The sequence below is a fragment of the Scyliorhinus canicula genome, chromosome 18 (assembly GCF_902713615.1).
Source record: "Scyliorhinus canicula chromosome 18, sScyCan1.1, whole genome shotgun sequence".
Taxonomy (NCBI): domain Eukaryota; kingdom Metazoa; phylum Chordata; class Chondrichthyes; order Carcharhiniformes; family Scyliorhinidae; genus Scyliorhinus; species Scyliorhinus canicula.
Window position 1 is genome coordinate 23,480,319 of NC_052163.1, and position 18,037 is coordinate 23,498,355.

General features: G+C 46.5%; 1 protein-coding gene across 3 annotated transcripts in view; it reads right to left on the reverse strand.

Annotated features, from left to right (window-relative positions):
* The window catches only part of gaa (alpha glucosidase), a 79,055-nt gene that overhangs the window by 25,854 nt on the left and 35,164 nt on the right, over positions 1-18,037 (reverse strand). For all 3 annotated transcript variants that reach the window (XM_038777203.1, XM_038777201.1, XM_038777202.1), the window contains exons 4-10: positions 17,504-17,669; positions 8,284-8,380; positions 7,577-7,696; positions 6,760-6,878; positions 4,726-4,857; positions 2,236-2,346; positions 78-191 (exon numbers count right to left, since the gene is read on the reverse strand). In XM_038777203.1, coding sequence (XP_038633131.1) covers positions 78-191; positions 2,236-2,346; positions 4,726-4,857; positions 6,760-6,878; positions 7,577-7,696; positions 8,284-8,380; positions 17,504-17,669 — 859 coding nt within the window. The remainder of the gene's footprint in view (positions 1-77; positions 192-2,235; positions 2,347-4,725; positions 4,858-6,759; positions 6,879-7,576; positions 7,697-8,283; positions 8,381-17,503; positions 17,670-18,037) is intronic.

Here is an 18,037-nt window from a genome sequence, read left to right on the forward strand (position 1 = left end):
AGCTATCTAATACATATTGGATTTACTGTTCACAGCTTTAATAATCCTTTCACTACAGGACAGAATTATATACTTACAATCCACATCCCATCAAAGGACACTTTATCATGAAATTCCTTAATATTCTCGTACCACCAGGCCAAGGTCTCGGGATTTGTAAAATCTGGGAAGGCAGTTGGGCCAGGCCAAACCTAAACAAAATAGACCAAAACACAATTTAAGTGTGCCTTTGAATCCAGTCTAGTCTGATGGGCAAGCCACTCAATTATATCAAACCATTACAGAAAAGTCATACCGGATGGATTGCAGTGGTTTAAGAAAATGGCTCACCAACACCTTCCAAGGGTAATTAGGGATGGGCAACAAATGCTGGCCTTGACATTGCCGTGACATTGTAGATTTACACAGCTCCAAACCTTTAGATACCTCTGAATTTTTGATGGCAGCAGATGCTCAAAAGGAGAATTGTATTCTGAAATCGTTTTATTTTAACTGAAATTAAACTTCAGCTTTCTTATTCCTGACTCTCATCATAGGGAGTCACAATTAATTCGTTTTTATATTTAACTGCACACACTGGTGTATTTGTGCAACTCCAATATTTGTTTTTACGTCTCTTAATAAAGTTTAAATAGGTAAGGTTTTAAGACTCAGAGATATGCTTTGTGATGATGCTGTCTGCTGTATAATATTATTTGAGAGCAATCATACGAGGGAAATTTGATTTATTTCTAGGAGGCTTTCAATAGATCTAATGACAACTATTCTGGTATATCGCAAGACAGTATGACATCCCAGTGTGGTACATTAACATCCTCAAAGTCTTGTATCGCTAGTCCAGCTGATACATCAGCACGGGCACCAACGACTCCTTCAACATCATTATAGGAGTACGGCTAAGCTGCATACTCTTCCCATTCCTTTTCCTCGTGGTTATTGATTTCATCATAAAGAAGGTAACAATGGATGCAGACTTTCGCATCCTGTGGAAACACAATCAGATGATGGACCTGGATTTCTCAGACAACATCGCCTTGCTGGCCAAAGAATCATGCATTCTCCTAGGCATAACCACCAGTCTTGGGTGGCGGCACCAAGGTTGGTCGACTGCGAGAAGACCAAAACAATGACAGCTGGACGTTAACAAGGACTGCTCATCACCATCAGGCAACATCAAGGATATCGATCACTTTGCCTACCAAGGAAGCAACATTTCTGTCAACATCCGCACATGAATTGGCAAAGCAACATTGGTTTTCCAATGGTTCCATGCAGGCAGGGCATCCAACACTATTAACATTGTCATGAAGTTGGGCTGCACGTGGCACAGTGGTTAACACTGCTCTCTACGGCGCTGAGTATCCGGGGGTTCGAATTCCTGGCGCTGGGTCACTGTCCGTGTGGAGTTGGCACATTCTCCTCATGTCTGCGTGGGCTTCATCCCCACAACCCAAAAAATGTGCAGGTTAGGTGGATTGGCCATGCTAAATTGCCCCTTAATTAGAAAATAATTGGGTACTTCAAATTAAAAAAAAAATATCATGAAATTGTAATAGTACCAACCACAATTTATGCCAGAAAGACATGGAAGAGAACAGCAAAAGTGAAAAATATGTTGGACGTCTTTCACCAGGGCTGCCATGTAAGATCTGGGCATCACATAGGAGAGACAGCATCATCAATGAGAAGTACTGCAGAGAACTGGTCAGAGGTACCCACAAGACATCATGACAGAGAGAATAATATGGCTGGGAAGACACATAATGATCCTCCGAGATGTCCAGACTGCCAGATTGGGAATAGAATGGACACTGCCAGATGGAAAAAGATGTGGCCAGCTAAAGAATACTTGAAGTACATTTAAGGAGGTCTTCCAAGAGCAGGACACCATCTGGGCTGAAGCGAAGGAGATTGAGATAGACCAGGACCAGTTGCAAAGTCTTGTTGTCCATTGTCCTGTATGGGACCAGAGAAACTAATTCTCTGTTCCAGGGAGATACGTATTGAAAATATCATCGCAGAAACTGACTGCATAATCAGGAAAATTACAATAGTGGTTAATTGCACAAATGCACAGGTAGCTGAGTTTGAAATGTGATAGTTTTTTCATAATGAATAAATGAATGTTTTCATCTGTTCTGAAAGGTATCTAACATATGAGCTTGCAGCTGACATTTACAGAAGTTGCATAAACCGGTTAAATATAAAATTAGAACTTCTCGTTGATGCACTGACCTTTCCTATCAACGGTTGACCAGTTTCATTTTTGATAAAAACACCTCTCTTCACACCGTCATCATATGGTTTGTATTTCCCTGCTCTCTGTGTACTACTGATACCTGGATCCTACAGGACAAATCAAAGAGCTTCAGTGTTAAGAATTCTTAAAGAAAATTGAACTGGAGAGACTCACTACAGATGCACAACCGGACTTCAAAACAAGGTTGACAAAACAATTTAGCGTGGCATATCAAGAGCTCATTGAAAATGCATCTATTTTGGACAAGGGTAAGATCGGCTGCAATGTTTTAAAAAATATATTTTTATTCTCCTTTTTCACATTTTCTCCCAAAATTACACCCAACAGTAAACAATAATCAGTAATGAATGTAACGTCAATCACCATATCAATAACAACGATCCTTTCCTCCCACCAAACCCCAAATATTAGCCCGCATGTTCACATAAACAAATGACAAAAAGGAATCAGGAATCACCCATAGTCACCATTCACACATACAGTCCCTTTCTGCCCCCCCATCCAAACCCTCCCAGCCCCCCCAATGTTCGATGTGATCCAATTCTTGAAAGTGCATAATGAATAACGCCCATGAATTGTAGAACCCCCTCCATTCTTCCCCTCAGTTCAAATTTGACCTTTTCAAGTGTCAAAGATTCCAGCAAGCCCCCCCACCCCCCGCCACGCCAGGGCACAGGGTGGCGGTTGATCTCCATCCTAACAGGATCCGCCTTCGGGCGATCAACGAGGCGAAAGCGACAACATCTGCCTCTGCGCCCGTTTCCAACCCTGGCTGATCCAACACCCTGAATATGGCCTCCTGAGGGCCTGGGTCCAGTTTCACGTGCATCACTAAACACCTCCTTCCAGCAATCCTCAATCTTTGGGCAGGAGCAAAACATATCAATGTGGTTTGCCCCCCCGCCCCCGCAACATTCACACACAACTTCTACCCCCTCAAAGAGACGGCTCATCCTCGCCCTTGTAAGGTGTGCTCTATACACCACCTTCAGCTGTAACAGCCCCAACCTCGCACACGAGATGGAGACGTTCACCCTCCAACTGCAATATGTTTGAATAACATGCCAACGCTTAACAAACCAGGACAGCACGGTGGCACAGTGGGTTAGCACTGCGGTCTCACGGCGCCGAGGTCCCAGGTTCGATCCCGGCTCTGGGTCACTGTCCGTGTAGATTTTGCACATTCTCCCTGTGTTTGCGTGGGTTTCGCCCCCACAACCCAAAAATGTGCAAGCTAGGTGGATTGGTCATGCTAAATTGCCCCTTAATTGGAAAAAATGAATTGGGTACTCTAAAAAGCTTTTTAAAACGCTTAACAAACCAAGACTGACCACTTGGTTGGTGTAGTACTGATGTTGACAGCTCAAGTTCACAATATCGGCTCAGGGATTACAAAGGTGGCACCATGAAGTCTTTGGCTCTTCTGAAGTAAATCAATAATATTTTACAGACTAAATTTTTCAACTAGTGCATTAGATCAATAAAAAGAAATACCAAAATTGGAAAAATGCTGCAGCAAAATATTCTATTTGTAGAGAGGCAGCCTAAGGGAATTTCCTAAGTACATCATCGGAACTTAGTTAGAGGCTGCCATCCCAACTAGAATCATAGAATTTACAGTGAAGGAGGCCATTCGGCCCAACGAGTCTGCACCGGCTCTTGGAAAGAGCACCCAACTTAAGCCTCCACCCTATCCCCGTAACCCAGTAACCCCACCTAACCTTTTTGGTTACTAAGGGCAATTTATCATGGCCATTCCACCTAACCTGCACACATCTTTGGGTTGTGGGAGGAAACCGGAGCACCCGGAGGAAACCCCCACAGACACAGGGAGAACATGCAGACTCTGCACAGACAGTGACCCTGGAGCTGCGAAAAAAATGTGCTAACCATTGTATTACAGTGCTGTCCTTGGCCAGAAATTAAGAATGTTTTGCCAAGGAGCAGACAAAGCTGTTTAAGTCTGCTTGGGACTGTTGCACTACTTCTTGTCTGCCCCTTCATGGTATTGTGTGCCATATCTATTTGATGGCATTGATGAGCTCCATGAATGCCTTTGTGAATCATGAGCTACTTTTACGATTATCTATTTTCAACTCCATAAGTTTCTGTAATCATGGACAACAATTTCTCCTCCCTTTCCAACACTGTAAGAAACACTTGTGTTCGACTCTGGATTGGAATTTGTACTACCTTCAGACCAATAAAATGTAATCAGTCCACTACTGCCAAAACAATCTCGTACCGTGGAGAAATCTATAGTACATACAACTTAAGAACTATATTGATGTGGAAAATGAAAGGAAATAGAAAAGTAGCTTTGGAAGAACTTCAGCATTTCTACATATTTTAAAATGTTGGTGAACTTTACAATAAACATTAAATTTAAACTTTTAATATGGGAATCAAATTAATTATCAAAATACTTATTGATCTTGGATAATTTGAATTTATTTTCTCCTCACCACGATCATGACGTACTTCAATCCCCTCTGGTGAAACTCTTTCACCATCTGTGCATAGTCTCCAAAGTACTGCAAGTTGTAAGTGAAGTCCTTTCTCTGGTCCATGTAATCTATGTCATTCCACTGCACATCCTACAGAAGGGAAAATCATTAACGAAAAGAAAATTCTGTATCCTGCTGGTAATCAATCATGCAGATTTTGCAAAATCCATATATTAAAATTTCATTTTTTTGTATTGCAAAATCTATTCTTGGGTGTTCAGTCTATATATACACAATGTAAAAGCATCTCTCTTACAAGAAAATGAGAATTAAATGAGCATAGGTAAGAGTGATTTTTTCCCCCCAATAAGATGTGCACGTTAGGTGGATTGGCCATGTTAGTATCCAAAACGTTAGGTGGGGTTACTGGGATAAGATGAGGGCATGGGACTAGGTGGGGTGCTCTTTCCAAGTGTCGGTGCAGACTCAGTGGGCCGAATGGCCTCCTTCTGCACTGTAGGGATTCTATGAACTTGTGCAGATTCATTTTAGTTATGGACAAAAACTGCTGGATATCTGCACCAATCTATCCCCACATGCAAGTTTCCTAATTGAAATACTAAAAGATCCACACAGTTAAGACGATTATTGCCTGCTAGGGAATATTGCCTATATAGCAACACTATTTATTTTTAATTTGTTCGCAGGATGTGGGCATCATTGACTGGGCCAGCATTTATTGCCTATTTCTAATTGCCTTTGAGAAGGTGATGGTAAGCCACATTCCATGTGCTGTATAGGTACACCCACTGTGCTGTTTGGAAGGGATTTTGACCCAGAGATACCCATGGAATGGTGATTCAGTTCCAAGTCAGGATGGTGACTTGGAAGGGAACCTGCAGGCGGTGGTGTTCCCAAGTGTCTATTATCCTTGGTACAGGTTGTGGGTTTTGAAGGAGGCTTAGCGAGTTGTTGCATCTTGAGATGATATACAGCTACCACTTGTGTGTCAGTAGTGGAAATAGTGAATGTTTAAGGTGGTGGATAGGTGTCAATCAAGCTGGCTGCTTTTGTCCTGGACGGTGTCGGTGAGTGTTTTGGAGCTACATTCATCAGGGATTTGGGGGGGCGCTGGAGCATGCGAGTTCTCTGTCTCAATCTGTGCCCATTCCACACTCAATTGACAGTCCAGAACAGGGGCTCAACTATCAGGAAGGGGTCAAGGCTCCGTTCCCTAGGTGCAGCCTCAGAGAGAGATAGACAGAATGGGAAAGCAGAGAGAGAAAAAGACAGAGTAAGAAAGCAGAGAGATAGAGAGACAGTGGGAAAAGAGGGGGAGAGAAAGTATGGGAAAGTAAAGCAAGCAAAAAGTTGAGCTGAGTTTTAGGAGGTAGTATGTAAGACAGAGAAGTGTTGCTACTCGTGGCTTGTTTGGGCGATTTAGGGTTATCCAATTTGAATTCATACAGTATTTCTGTTACATTCAGTGATTTCTTGTAGTTTGCAAGTTAACCCAGTTAGGAATGGCACAGTGCTTCACAGGTGCAATACAGTATTTCAATTCATACATTGCTTTTTCCAGGCAAGAAACGCCGGAGGAAATTCAGTCCTGCTTTAACATTGATTCCTATGGGATCCCATAATTCACCTAAAGTTGTTTTCCTTACCGTTGTGATTTTCAGGAACGCATCCACAACTTTAAGCGAGGACCTATTGTATGTAGATTTTAGTTTGTTTGTTACCGCAAAAAGGGGAGAGAGATAGTGTGGGAAAGGAGATCACCATGCAGAGACACAAATGTTGTTCTTCAGTAATTACTGTTGGTTGCTGGGAAATTAAGTTATTCGGCTCTAAAAGTATCACAACATACTATATAATTCTACAAACAAGCTCAATTATTGAAGATTTTATTACAAAAGAAAGTTTTTTCTGATACGTTGCTAAAGGCCAGTGCTTAGATCCTATAGCAGTTCCATGGAATACCCTTTGAGGTCAGTTTATTTGGGAAACAAGATTTTCGTTAAGTGAAATGACCTTTAACCTCTCCCTCACCTGTGGCATGTTGGCTCTGGTCATGTTCTCCACAACCTGCCGGGTGATGTTGGTGCTCCAGTAACCCCATCGACACAGATGGAATCCTAGACTCCAGTATGGAGGCATTATTGGATAACCTACACAGTTATTAAAACATAGCACAGAGTATTGTACACAACCACAGAAAATTTCTGAATCACCACGTTAAAAATAGCTATGCACCATAACAGATTAAAGTATTTAATTTTTATGTTGTGTGCGAATTCCTGCTGATTATTCGGCATAAGGACATAATAATTAGGAGCAAGAGAAGACCATACAGCCCATCAAGCCTACTCCGCCAATCAATAAGATCATTGCGGATCTTGGGTTTCAACTTTTGTGGGCAGCACGGTAGCATGGTGGTTAGCATAAATGCTTCACAGCTCCAGGGTCCCAGGTTCGATTCCCGGCTGGATCACTGTCTGTGCGGAGTCTGCACATCCTCCCCGTGTGTGCGTGGGTTTCCTCCGGGTGCTCCGGTTTCCTCCCACAGTCCAAAGATGTGCGGGTTAGGTGGATTGGCCATGCTAAATTGCCCGTAGTGTCCTAAAAAGTAAGGTTAAGGGGGGGTTATTGGGTTACGGGTATAGGGTGGATACGTGGGTTTGAGTAGGGTGATCACGGCTCGGCACAACATCGAGGGCCGAAGGGCCTGTTCTGTGCTGTACTGTTCTATGTTCTATGTTCATTTTTTCACACATTCCCCATGCCCTTGATTCCCTGAAAAGTTTGTTTTCCCAGCCTTTAACGTATTCGGTGATGGATAAGTAGCAAGTAGTGGTTTCAATCTTACCGATAACATCCATGTACTGTCTTATCACTGTTTTTGGGTCTGGACCCAAGAACATATAAAAATCAAGGATTCCCCCAATCGTCCTCCAGGTTAGAGCAGGGGTTGGCTGAAGTAATATGTCTGGATAAAACATAATTGTGTTAATTTCCATGACAGCATATTCTTAAATATCAGTATCACATGGATAATATAAACAGGATTGTTAACTTAGTGACACATGGAAAAGTGCAAAGAAGTAACAGTCCTTGGATAAAGATTGTTTTTTCGACACATGGCAGAAGCCTGATCTGATGAAATGTCATCAACCTAAAATGTAAAAAATGTTTCTATCTCTACAGGTGCCAACTGACCTTCTGAGTATGACCGTATTTCCAGCATTATTTTGCTGTACTAACGGAATTGGAAAATGACCAGCAAAATCCCGTAAGAAAGACAGGGAGGAAATTTTTCAAATTACTTTATAGATAAAATTAATATATATTCTGCATTTGCAAGTAGGCCTCTTATTGCAAAATGTGCCGTCAAAGAACACGGACCTAAAAACAGAAAGAGTGAAAGGCCAAAACAAATTTACAACATATCAACATGGCAAAAAGTCTACAGTGCATTACTTGACCGAGGTGATTTAGTATTGAATAGGTCGAGCAGATCTCTAATTTTAATCAGAGTTGCATTTGTATATCAGAAAGGCTAAGTCAATTTCTTACCCTTGGCATTACTGTTTAATAGGAAAACACCATGAGCTGATCCATCCTCTTCCATCACCAAATAGAAAGGGTGTGAGCCATATAAATTGGCGTTTGGCTGCAACGAACAGGCCAGTGTCAGTACAAGTACATGAACAAAATTCTCATTTGGATTCACAACTGATTCCCTGAATATTTTTGTAGACTTATTGAGTGGTAAACTTTTCAGCTCCCCTTTTCCAATGTTCTCCCCTCCTCACTGGGAGGTAGGAATTTTGTTCAGCGGGCACCTGCATGTCCCTTGTACCTTTGCTAACTGAATGGTATCAGTCAATTCAAGGAAGGGGCATTCACCACTGAACATGTTCCTTTCTTCACCTGATGTTCACACAGATACATTTTGGAGCAGGGTGGTTGAATAATGATCAGAAGTTATTTCATTCCAACCATTTATTTCCAATGTGTATCAGCTAGGATCGAGGCTCATTTAGCACTGGCCACCTCAAGTATTCTTTTACTGGCACCTGGAAATAAAATTGCACCAAACAATTTGAAACAGTAATTTCTAGATGCCAACCTAATTGGGGAACGTAATATGGTGTTCTATATTTCCCAATTAGGCTGGCATCTGGAAATTACCATTTCAAATTTCTTGGTGCAATCTCATTGGTACAATGGTACAAACTAATTTGTTTTTCAATATTAAATATGGTGTTCTATATTTCCCAATTAAGTTATGAAAATCAAATTAGTTAACTGAAAATTAAATTTCTTAAATTGAGAAGGGCATGCCACTGAAATATAGAAAATATTTATGGGCTTGATTGGGCAGATGCTAGCTCAGAAAAGGACTCCTCTGGCTGTGGTGGTGTTTCCTTATGTGTCTGCTGCCCTTGTCCTTCTAGTTGGTAGAGGATGCAGATTTGAAAAGGTGATTTCAAAGGAGCTTTGACAAGTTATGCCCTGAATGCCCAGCCCCAAGCATCGTCCAGTTTTCTGGCCGTAACTCCGGGTGAGAGGTCGGATCTGCTTGTCTTGTAGTTGGTACATACAGTTGCCGCTGTGACCAGTGTGGAGGGAGTCACTATTCAAGGGGGTGGATGGGGTGCTGATCAAGTAGGCAGCTTTCTTTTGGATGGTGTTGAGCTACTTCAGTGTTGTGGGAGATATTCCATCACAATCCTGACTTGTGCCTTGCAGATGGTGGAAAATCAGGAAGCGAGGTCCTTGCTGCAGAATTTCCATCCTTTGATCTCATGTAGCCACATTATGTAAATGGCTTGTCCAGTTAAGTTACTAATCAATGGTAAAACTGAAGATGTTAATGGTGGAGGATTCAGTGATGCAATGCCGTTCAAAATCATGGAGAGATGGTTAGATTCTCTATTATTGGAGATGGGTCAATGCCTGGTATTTGCAGGGCGCACATGTGGCTTGCCGCTTATGAGCCCAAGCCTGAATATTATCCACGTCTTGCTGCAAATACGCATGAACTGTTTCATTGTCCAGGAGCTGCGAATGGGACTGAACATTTTGAGCATCCCCACTTCTGACCATATGATGGAAGGTAGGTAAATTGATGAAGCTGGGCCTAGAATACTATCCTGAGGAACTCCTGCAACAATATCCGGGGGCTAAAATGATTGACCTCAAGAACCACAACGATCTTCCGTTGCGCTCACTACGATTCCAACAAGTGAAGATGTTTCCCTTCGATTCCTGTTGACTTCGATTTTGCTAGGGATCCTTGATGTCATACTTAATCAAATGAAATGAAAATCACTTATTGTCACAAGTAGGCTTCAAATGAAGTTACTGTGAAAAGCCCCTAGTCGCCACATTTCGGCGCCTGTTCAGGGAGGCTGGTACGGGAATTGAACCGTGCTGCTGGCCTGCCTTGGTCTGTTTTAAAAGCCAGGTCTTTAGCGCAGTGCTAAACCAGCCCCTATTCACTCTCGCCTCATCTCTGGGACTCAATTCTTTATCATGTTCGAACCAAGGCCGCAATGAGGTCTGGACTAGAGCGGCCCTGGCAGAAACCAAATAAACATCAGTCAGCAGCTTATTGCTTAGTAATTGCGTAATAGCAATGTCGGAGACATCCTGAATTTCTTTGGTGATGATTGAAAGTAGACGAATGAAAGTAAATTAAAAGTAGATTTGTTATATTTCTCCTGCTTTTGGTGTACAGGGCATACTTGGAAATATTCCACATTGCTGGGTAGATGCCAGTGTAGTAGCTGTACTAGGACAGCTTGTCTAATGGTACAGCTAGTTCTGGAGCACAAATCTTCAGCACTTCAGCTGGAGAGTTGTCAGCGTCCAAAGCCTTTGATGATGCCAGTGCACTCAACCTTTTCTTGATATCACGCAAATCAAATTTAAAACCGAGACAAGGAGAAAGTTCTTCAAAGAGTTTTGGATTTTTGAGTTTTCCACCCCAAAGTACTGTGGCTGTTTGTTGTTCTGTCTCTTCAACACAGAGATCAATATATTTTTGAACACTATGGATTAAAAGGTCTGCAGGAACATGGAGTTGAGGGAAAAGATTAGTAGTGAATGGCGGAGCAGGTTCAAAGGGCCAAATGGTCTACTCTTGCGCATTTTTTAATGTTCAGCTTAAGACACAGAACAATAGGAAACAGATATTTTGCTTGCAATTCTCCTTACAGTTAATTCTTCATCTTGAGATTATCATTAAGAAAACGGTAAACAGAATGTTAGGTATTTCCATGGAGGAAAAAAAAGAAACTAAGAGACAGTACTGTAGATGAAAATAAAAAGAAAGATAAAACAAATAGGAGGGGCTGTTATGGTGACAGTCTCGCTATGCACAATTCCAAAGCATGATGACAAGATTGGGGGAAACATTGGGGGAATTGATCATAATATTCCTTATCACAGTGAGAATGTTTTCTCTTCACATACGGAATAACTTTCGCAAGACAATAATGTGGTGGTATGATTTGCATAGCTGTCTGCCATTGGTGCAGAACACTGGCTTACCATTGGCCCTGGTCGGTCATGTGCCTCTCGACTGATTGGTTGAGACCAGTCAGGTGACGGCTCTCCGACTGGTCGAGAGGCTGAGTTAACCCCGCCTCCAGAGCGAGGTATAAATAACCAGAATGCCCGGCGGTCGTCCATTTACTGTAGTCGACCGCAGGGCTAACTTCTAGCTTATTAAAGCCTAACTTTTGTACAGCAACTCGTCTCGCATTCGATTGATGGTTCATCAATTTAATAAGCTAGAATTTTGAAGATGGAGCTCCGGATCAAGCCCGAATGCCTCCGCATCAGCCCGCAAACTCAGAACGCTTCAGAAATCTTTCAACATTGGCTGGCATGTCTCAAGGGATACCTGGCGTCCGCAAACAGCCCCCCCATCATGGCACAGAAGCTTCACATCCTCCACTCCAGCATGGCCACGGCAGCCTACGCGATGATCAGGGAGGAAAAAGATTACGATGCGGCCATGCTTAAGCTGAATGGACAGTTTCTTAAACCGGTCAACAGAGTATTGGCCCGACATCTGCTGGCTACCAGACAACAGCTCCCCGGTGAGTCATTAGACCAATTTTACCAGACCCTCGCTGTCTTGGGGAGGAATTGCTCCTGCCTCCAAGTTTCAGCCACGGAACTTCTGATTAGAGATGTTTACATGGCTGGGATGCAGTCTGCAGCTATCCGCCAGCGGATGCTGGAGAAAGACGACCTCAACCTAACCGAGGCACGGACTCTCTCCACCTCCCTGGAGGTCGCCAATTTAAACGCCCGCGCCAATGTCCCCAGCCGCGCTGCAGCACCCTGGACCTTCTGGCATGCTTCCCCACCGCCGCTCCCGACCTCCCTCAGGCCTGCGCCGCGGGACGCCCCGACAAGTCCTCGGGGCCCCGCTGCTATTTCTGTGGGTTCGCGAAACACCCTCGCCTGCGCTGCCCAGTCCGCTCCGCCCTCTGTAAGAGCTGCGGGAAGAAGGGCCACTTTTCATCCGTCTGCCAGGCCAAATCGGTCGCAGCTGTACCGCGCAGCGACCGGGGATCCCCCCCCTCCGGGCCCTTGCTGGCCCTTCGAGTATGCCGCGCTAATCTCTCCCCCCACCCCCGGGCCTCTGCGTCCGGCCTGCGCGCCTCCCCCTCTCCTCCGGGCCCTTTCGGGCCCTCCCAGCGCACCGCGCAACTCTCTCCTCGCCGCCCCCGGGGCCCCTGCGCCTGGCCTGCGCGCCTCTCTGCCCCCGCTCTCAGCCGCTCCAGTCGGCCCGCAGGCACCGCTAACCCGGCCCCCCGCAACCACGAGCGCCGCCATCTTGGGGCGCCTACTCCACGTGCGGGTCCTGGGCGCCGCCATCTTGTGACCCCGACTCCGCGTGCGGATCCTGGGCACCACCTTCCTGGACTGGCACACAAGGTTCTGCCAGCTACTACTCGGCCAACGACGACTGCGACGATGGTTCTTCTCCACGGCTTGCGGCCATTCAACTCGACCAGTCACAGCCACGCACGCTCGCCAAAACAACGATGCTGATCCTCCTCAACGGCCACGAGACGTGCTGCCTGCTGGACTCCGGGAGCACGGAAAGCTTTGTTCACCCTGCCACGGTAAGACGCTGCGCGTTCCCTGTCCATCCTGTAAAACACAAAATCGGGTTAGCCTCAGGTTCGCACTCCGTCTGCATCACCGGCTGCTGCATCGCGGACCACACGGTCCAAGGGAAGGTTTTTAAAAATTACAAACTCCTTGTCCTCCCTGACCTTTGCGCACCGGCACTCCTAGGACTGGACTTCCAGTGCAACCTGCAGAGCCTGACCTTCCAATTCGGCGGCCCTATACCCCCCTCCCTGTCTGCAGCCTCGTGTCCCTCAAAGTAGACCCCCCCTCCTTGTTTGCTAATCTCACCCCCGATTGCAAACCCATCGCGGCACGGAGCAGACGGTACAGCGCCCAGGACCGGACCTTCATCAGGTCCGAGGTCCAGAGGTTGCTGAAGGAAGGAGTCATCGAGGGCAGCAACAGTCCCTGGCGAGCCCAAGTGCTGGTGGTCCGGACTGGGGAGAAAAACCGGATGGTCATCAACTATAGCCAGACCATCAACCGGTTTACGCAACTGGACGCGTATCCTCTCCCCCGTAGTTCCGCCATGGTAAACGATATCGCAAAATACAAAGTCTTCTCCACTGTGGACCTCAAGTCCGCTTATCACCAGCTCCCCATCCGCACGAGTGACCGCAAGTACACCGCGTTCGAGGCTGATGGGCGCCTGTACCACTTTCTTAGGTTTCCATTTGGTGTCACAAATGGGGTCTCGGTCTTCCAACGGGAGATGGACCGAATGGTCGACAAGTACGGATTACGGGCTACCTTCCCGTATCTCGATAATGTCACCATCTGCGGGCACGACCAGCAGGACCATGATGCCAACCTCCGGAAATTCCTCCAAACCGCAAAACTCCTTAACCTCACATACAATAAGGATAAGTGCGAGTTTAGCACCGACCGTCTAGCCATCCTCGGCTACTTAGTGCGTAACGGAGTGATAGGCCCCGACCCCGAACGCATGCGCCCCCTGATGGAACTCCCTCTCCCCAATACCCTCAAATTCCTCAAATGCTGCCTGGGTTTCTTCGCTTACTACGCCCAATGGGTTCCCAATTACGCCGACAAGGCCCGTCCCCTCATTCAGTCCATGACCTTCCCGCCGTCGACAGAGGCCTGCAAGGCCTTTAGCCGCATCAAAGCGGACATCGCAAAGGCCATGATGCGCGCCATTGACGAGTCCCTCCCCTTCCAGGTCGAGAGCGACGCATCAGAAGTAGCTCTGGCGGCCACCCTGAACCAAGCGGGCAGACCCGTGGCCTTCCGAACTCCGCCACCCCTCTGTGGAAAAGGAAGCCCAGGCCATAGTCGAAGCTGTGCGACATTGGAGGCACTATTTGGCCGGCAGGATATTTACCCTCCTCACAGACCAACGGTCAGTAGCCTTCATGTTTGATAATGCACAAAGGGGCAAGATTAAGAATGACAAGATTTTACGGTGGCGGATCGAGTTGTCCACGCACAACTTATGAGATCTTGTATCGTCCTGGGAAGCTCAATGAGCCTCCTGATGCCCTGTCCCGCGGTACCTGCGCCAGCGCGCAGATAGACCGCCTCCGCTCCCTCCACGCTGACCTCTGCCATCCAGGGGTGACCCGTTTCTACCATTTCATTAAGGCCCGCAACCTGCCTTTCTCCATCGAGGAAGTCAGGACAGTAACCCGTGACTGCCACATCTGCGCAGAGTGCAAACCGCACTTCTACCGCCCCGAGCGCGTACATCTGATCAAAGCATCCCGCCCCTTCGAACGTCTCAGCATTGACTTCAAGGGGCCCCTTCCCTCTAAAAACCGCAACATTTACTTCCTGGCGGTAATCGACGAATACTCCCGCTTCCCCTTCGCCATTCCCTGCCCGGCATGACCACATCGACCGTCGTTCAGGCCCTCCTCTCCATCTTCTCCCTGTTTGGCTACCCCGCATACATACATAGCGATTGGGGGTCCTCATTTATGAGCGACGAGCTGCGTCAATTCCTGCTCAACAGGGGCATTGCCTCTAGCAGGACAACCAGCTATAACCCTCGAGGTAACAGACAGGTCGAGCGGGAGAATGGTACCATCTGGAAGACCATACTACTGGCCCTCCGGTCCAGAGATCTCCCTATTTCCCGATGGCAAGAGGTTATCCCCGATGCCCTACATTCTATCCGCTCACTCCTCTGTACCGCAACAAATCAGACACCTCATGAACGTCTTCTTGTTTTCCCCAGGAAGTCGTCCTCCGGATCCCCTCTCCCGATGTGGCTGGCCGCCCCCGGACCCATCTTGTTCCGGAAGCATGTGCGGGTGCACAAGTCCGACCCGTTGGTGGAACAAGTCCAGTTGCTCCACGCTAACCCGCAGTATGCGTATGTGGAGTACCCCGACGGTCGACAGGACACGGTCTCCCTCCGGGACCTGGCACCCGCCGGCGTGCGGCCTTCCCCCCCCTTCATCACAGATCCCCCCCCTGTTTTTGTTCCCCCAGCGCCCCACCCTGGCCACCCCTTCCCCATCCATGGCGTCTCCACCACCAGCCCGGGTTACGGAGACAGTTCAAGGACCATCGCTCCCGGACTCCAGGACGTCAGCGGAACCACCACCATCGGCTGAACCAACGTCACCAACTCCACTGCGGCGGTCTGCCAGGACGTCACGGGCCATGAAAAGACTGATCGAGTCTATTTAATTTACAACAACTCCATGGACCTAGTTGGGACATTTTGGGACGTTAATTGTCTAGGCCAGTGGGAAGCCAAGAATGTTTTTTCTCCCTTCTCTGGCTGCTACTCATACCACCAGTTCTCTCCCCGCCCCCCCTCCCCCCCCGCTTCTTTCTCTGCAAGGGGTGAATGTGGTGGTATGATTTGCATAGCTGTCTGCCATTGGTGCAGAACACTGGCTTACCATTGACCCTGGTTGGTTATGTGCCTCTCGACCGATTCGTTGAGACCAGTCATGTGACGGCTCTCCGATTGGTCGAGAGGCTGAGTTAACTCCGCCTCCAGAGCGAGGTATAAATAACCAGAACGCCCGGCGGTCGTCCATTTACTGTAGTCGACCGCAGGGCTAACTGGTTCATCATTGATGAACCATCAATCGAACGCGAGACGAGTTGCTGTTCAAAAGTTAGGCTGAGGTCGTCTTTCTCCAGCATCCGCTGGCAGATAGCGGCAGACTGCATCCCAGCCACGTAAGCATCTCTAATCAGAAGTTCCATGTGCTCCGTGGCTGAAACTTGGAGGCAGGAGCAATTCCTCCCCAGGACAGCGAGGGCCTGGTAAAATTGGTCTAATGACTCACCGGGGAGCTGTTGTCTGGTAGCCAGCAGATGTCGGGCCAATACTCTGTTGACCGGTTTAAGAAACTGTCCATTCAGCTTAAGCATGGCCGCATCGTAATCTTTTTCCTCCCTGATCATCGCGTAGGCTGCCGTGGCCACGCTGGAGTGGAGGATGTGAAGCTTCTGTGCCATGATGGGGGGGCTGTTTGCGGACGCCAGGTATCCCTTGAGACATGCCAGCCAATGTTGAAAGATTTCTGAAGCGTTCTGAGTTTGCGGGCTGATGCGGAGACATTTGGGCTTGATCCGGAGCACCATCTTCAAAATTCTAGCTTATTAAATGCTATTATATTAGAGACACAAAGGCACCAGTTTGAGATCCATAGAGCATTAACACATTGTTCTGGGTCGTCCTCACGTGGCCCCCAAATACCTTAAGCACAGTAATAAATACATCTATATTTTTTCACACTGTTTTATGAAATGCCCCAGAATGGGAATTCAACGATAATCAAACACCGGAATTAAACATTTTTGAGAGAAAGAGAAAGAAACGGAAAGCTACACTCATCCATGTGATCTAAGGACCAAGTTAAGAAATATAACCAACAATGGTATGCATGCATGCTTATTTGTAAATAAAATACTCTGGCTACCAGAGCAGGTCAAAGGCTAGGCATCCTATAGCGAATAACTCACCTCCTGACAAACCCCCCCCCCAAAAACCTGTCCACAAGGCACAAGTCAGGAGTGTAATGGAATACTCTCCACTTGATTGGATGAGTGCAGCTCCAACAACACTCAAGAAGCTCGACACTATCCAGGACAAAGCAGTCCATTTGATTGCTACCCCTTCCACAAACATTCAATCCCTCCACAACTGATGAACACTGGCAGCTGTGTGTACCATCTACAAGATGCAGTGCAGGAACTCACCAAGGTTCCTTATGCAGCATCTTCCAAACTCACAACCACTGCCATCTAGAAGGACATGGGCAGCAGATACCTGGGAACCCTGTAACTTGGAGGTCCCCTCCAAGTCACTCATCACCCCGACTTGGAAATATTTTGCTGTTCCATCACTGTTGTTGGGTCAAAATCCTGGAACTCCCTCTCTCACAGCACTGTGGGTGTACCTACAATTTGGGGACTGCAATGGTTCAAGATGGCAACTCACCACCACCTTTTGAAGGACAACGAGGGATGGGCAATAAATGCTGGCCTAACCATCGACACCCACATCCGTAAATGGAGTAAACAAAAAAATAAGAGTTTGAAACATATATTTCATCAGGATTCCACCCTACAACAGTGTTCTCAGGCCAGAATTGACATTTTGAAAGTCTCAACAGTGGGAAAGAAACAAACAAGTTAATTAACTTACACGAGGTGCTTGATCTCTGTTCCAGTGAGTTAATCGAGTCCAGTTGACATTGAGGACCAGATTTGTCATGTGCTCCCCCAAACCTGAAATGTGCTTTGAGGCCAGGGAGGTGGAAATCTGCAGAAATTGATCCGCATAAAACAACGGCCCCACTGTCGTGTTCAGGCTAAGTAAAAAAATAAATAGGACATATTATACAACTAAATGGCTGCTGCAATAAGTTAGAAAATACTAATCCATGAGATTGTTGCATTGAATTGCTTTTGTGCAAAGTTTCATATGTCCATACAATTAATAATAATAATCTTTATTATTGTCGCAAGTATGGCTTACATTAACACTGCAATGAAGTTACTGTGAAAATCCCCTAGTCGCAATACTACAGCGCCTGTTCGGGTACACTGAGGAAGAATTTAGAATGTCTAAATTACCTAACAGCGCGTCGTTGGGGGCTTGTGGGAGGAAGCAGGAGCAGACCCATGAAGACACAGGGAGAACATGCAGACTCCGCACAGACAGTGACCCAAGCCCAGA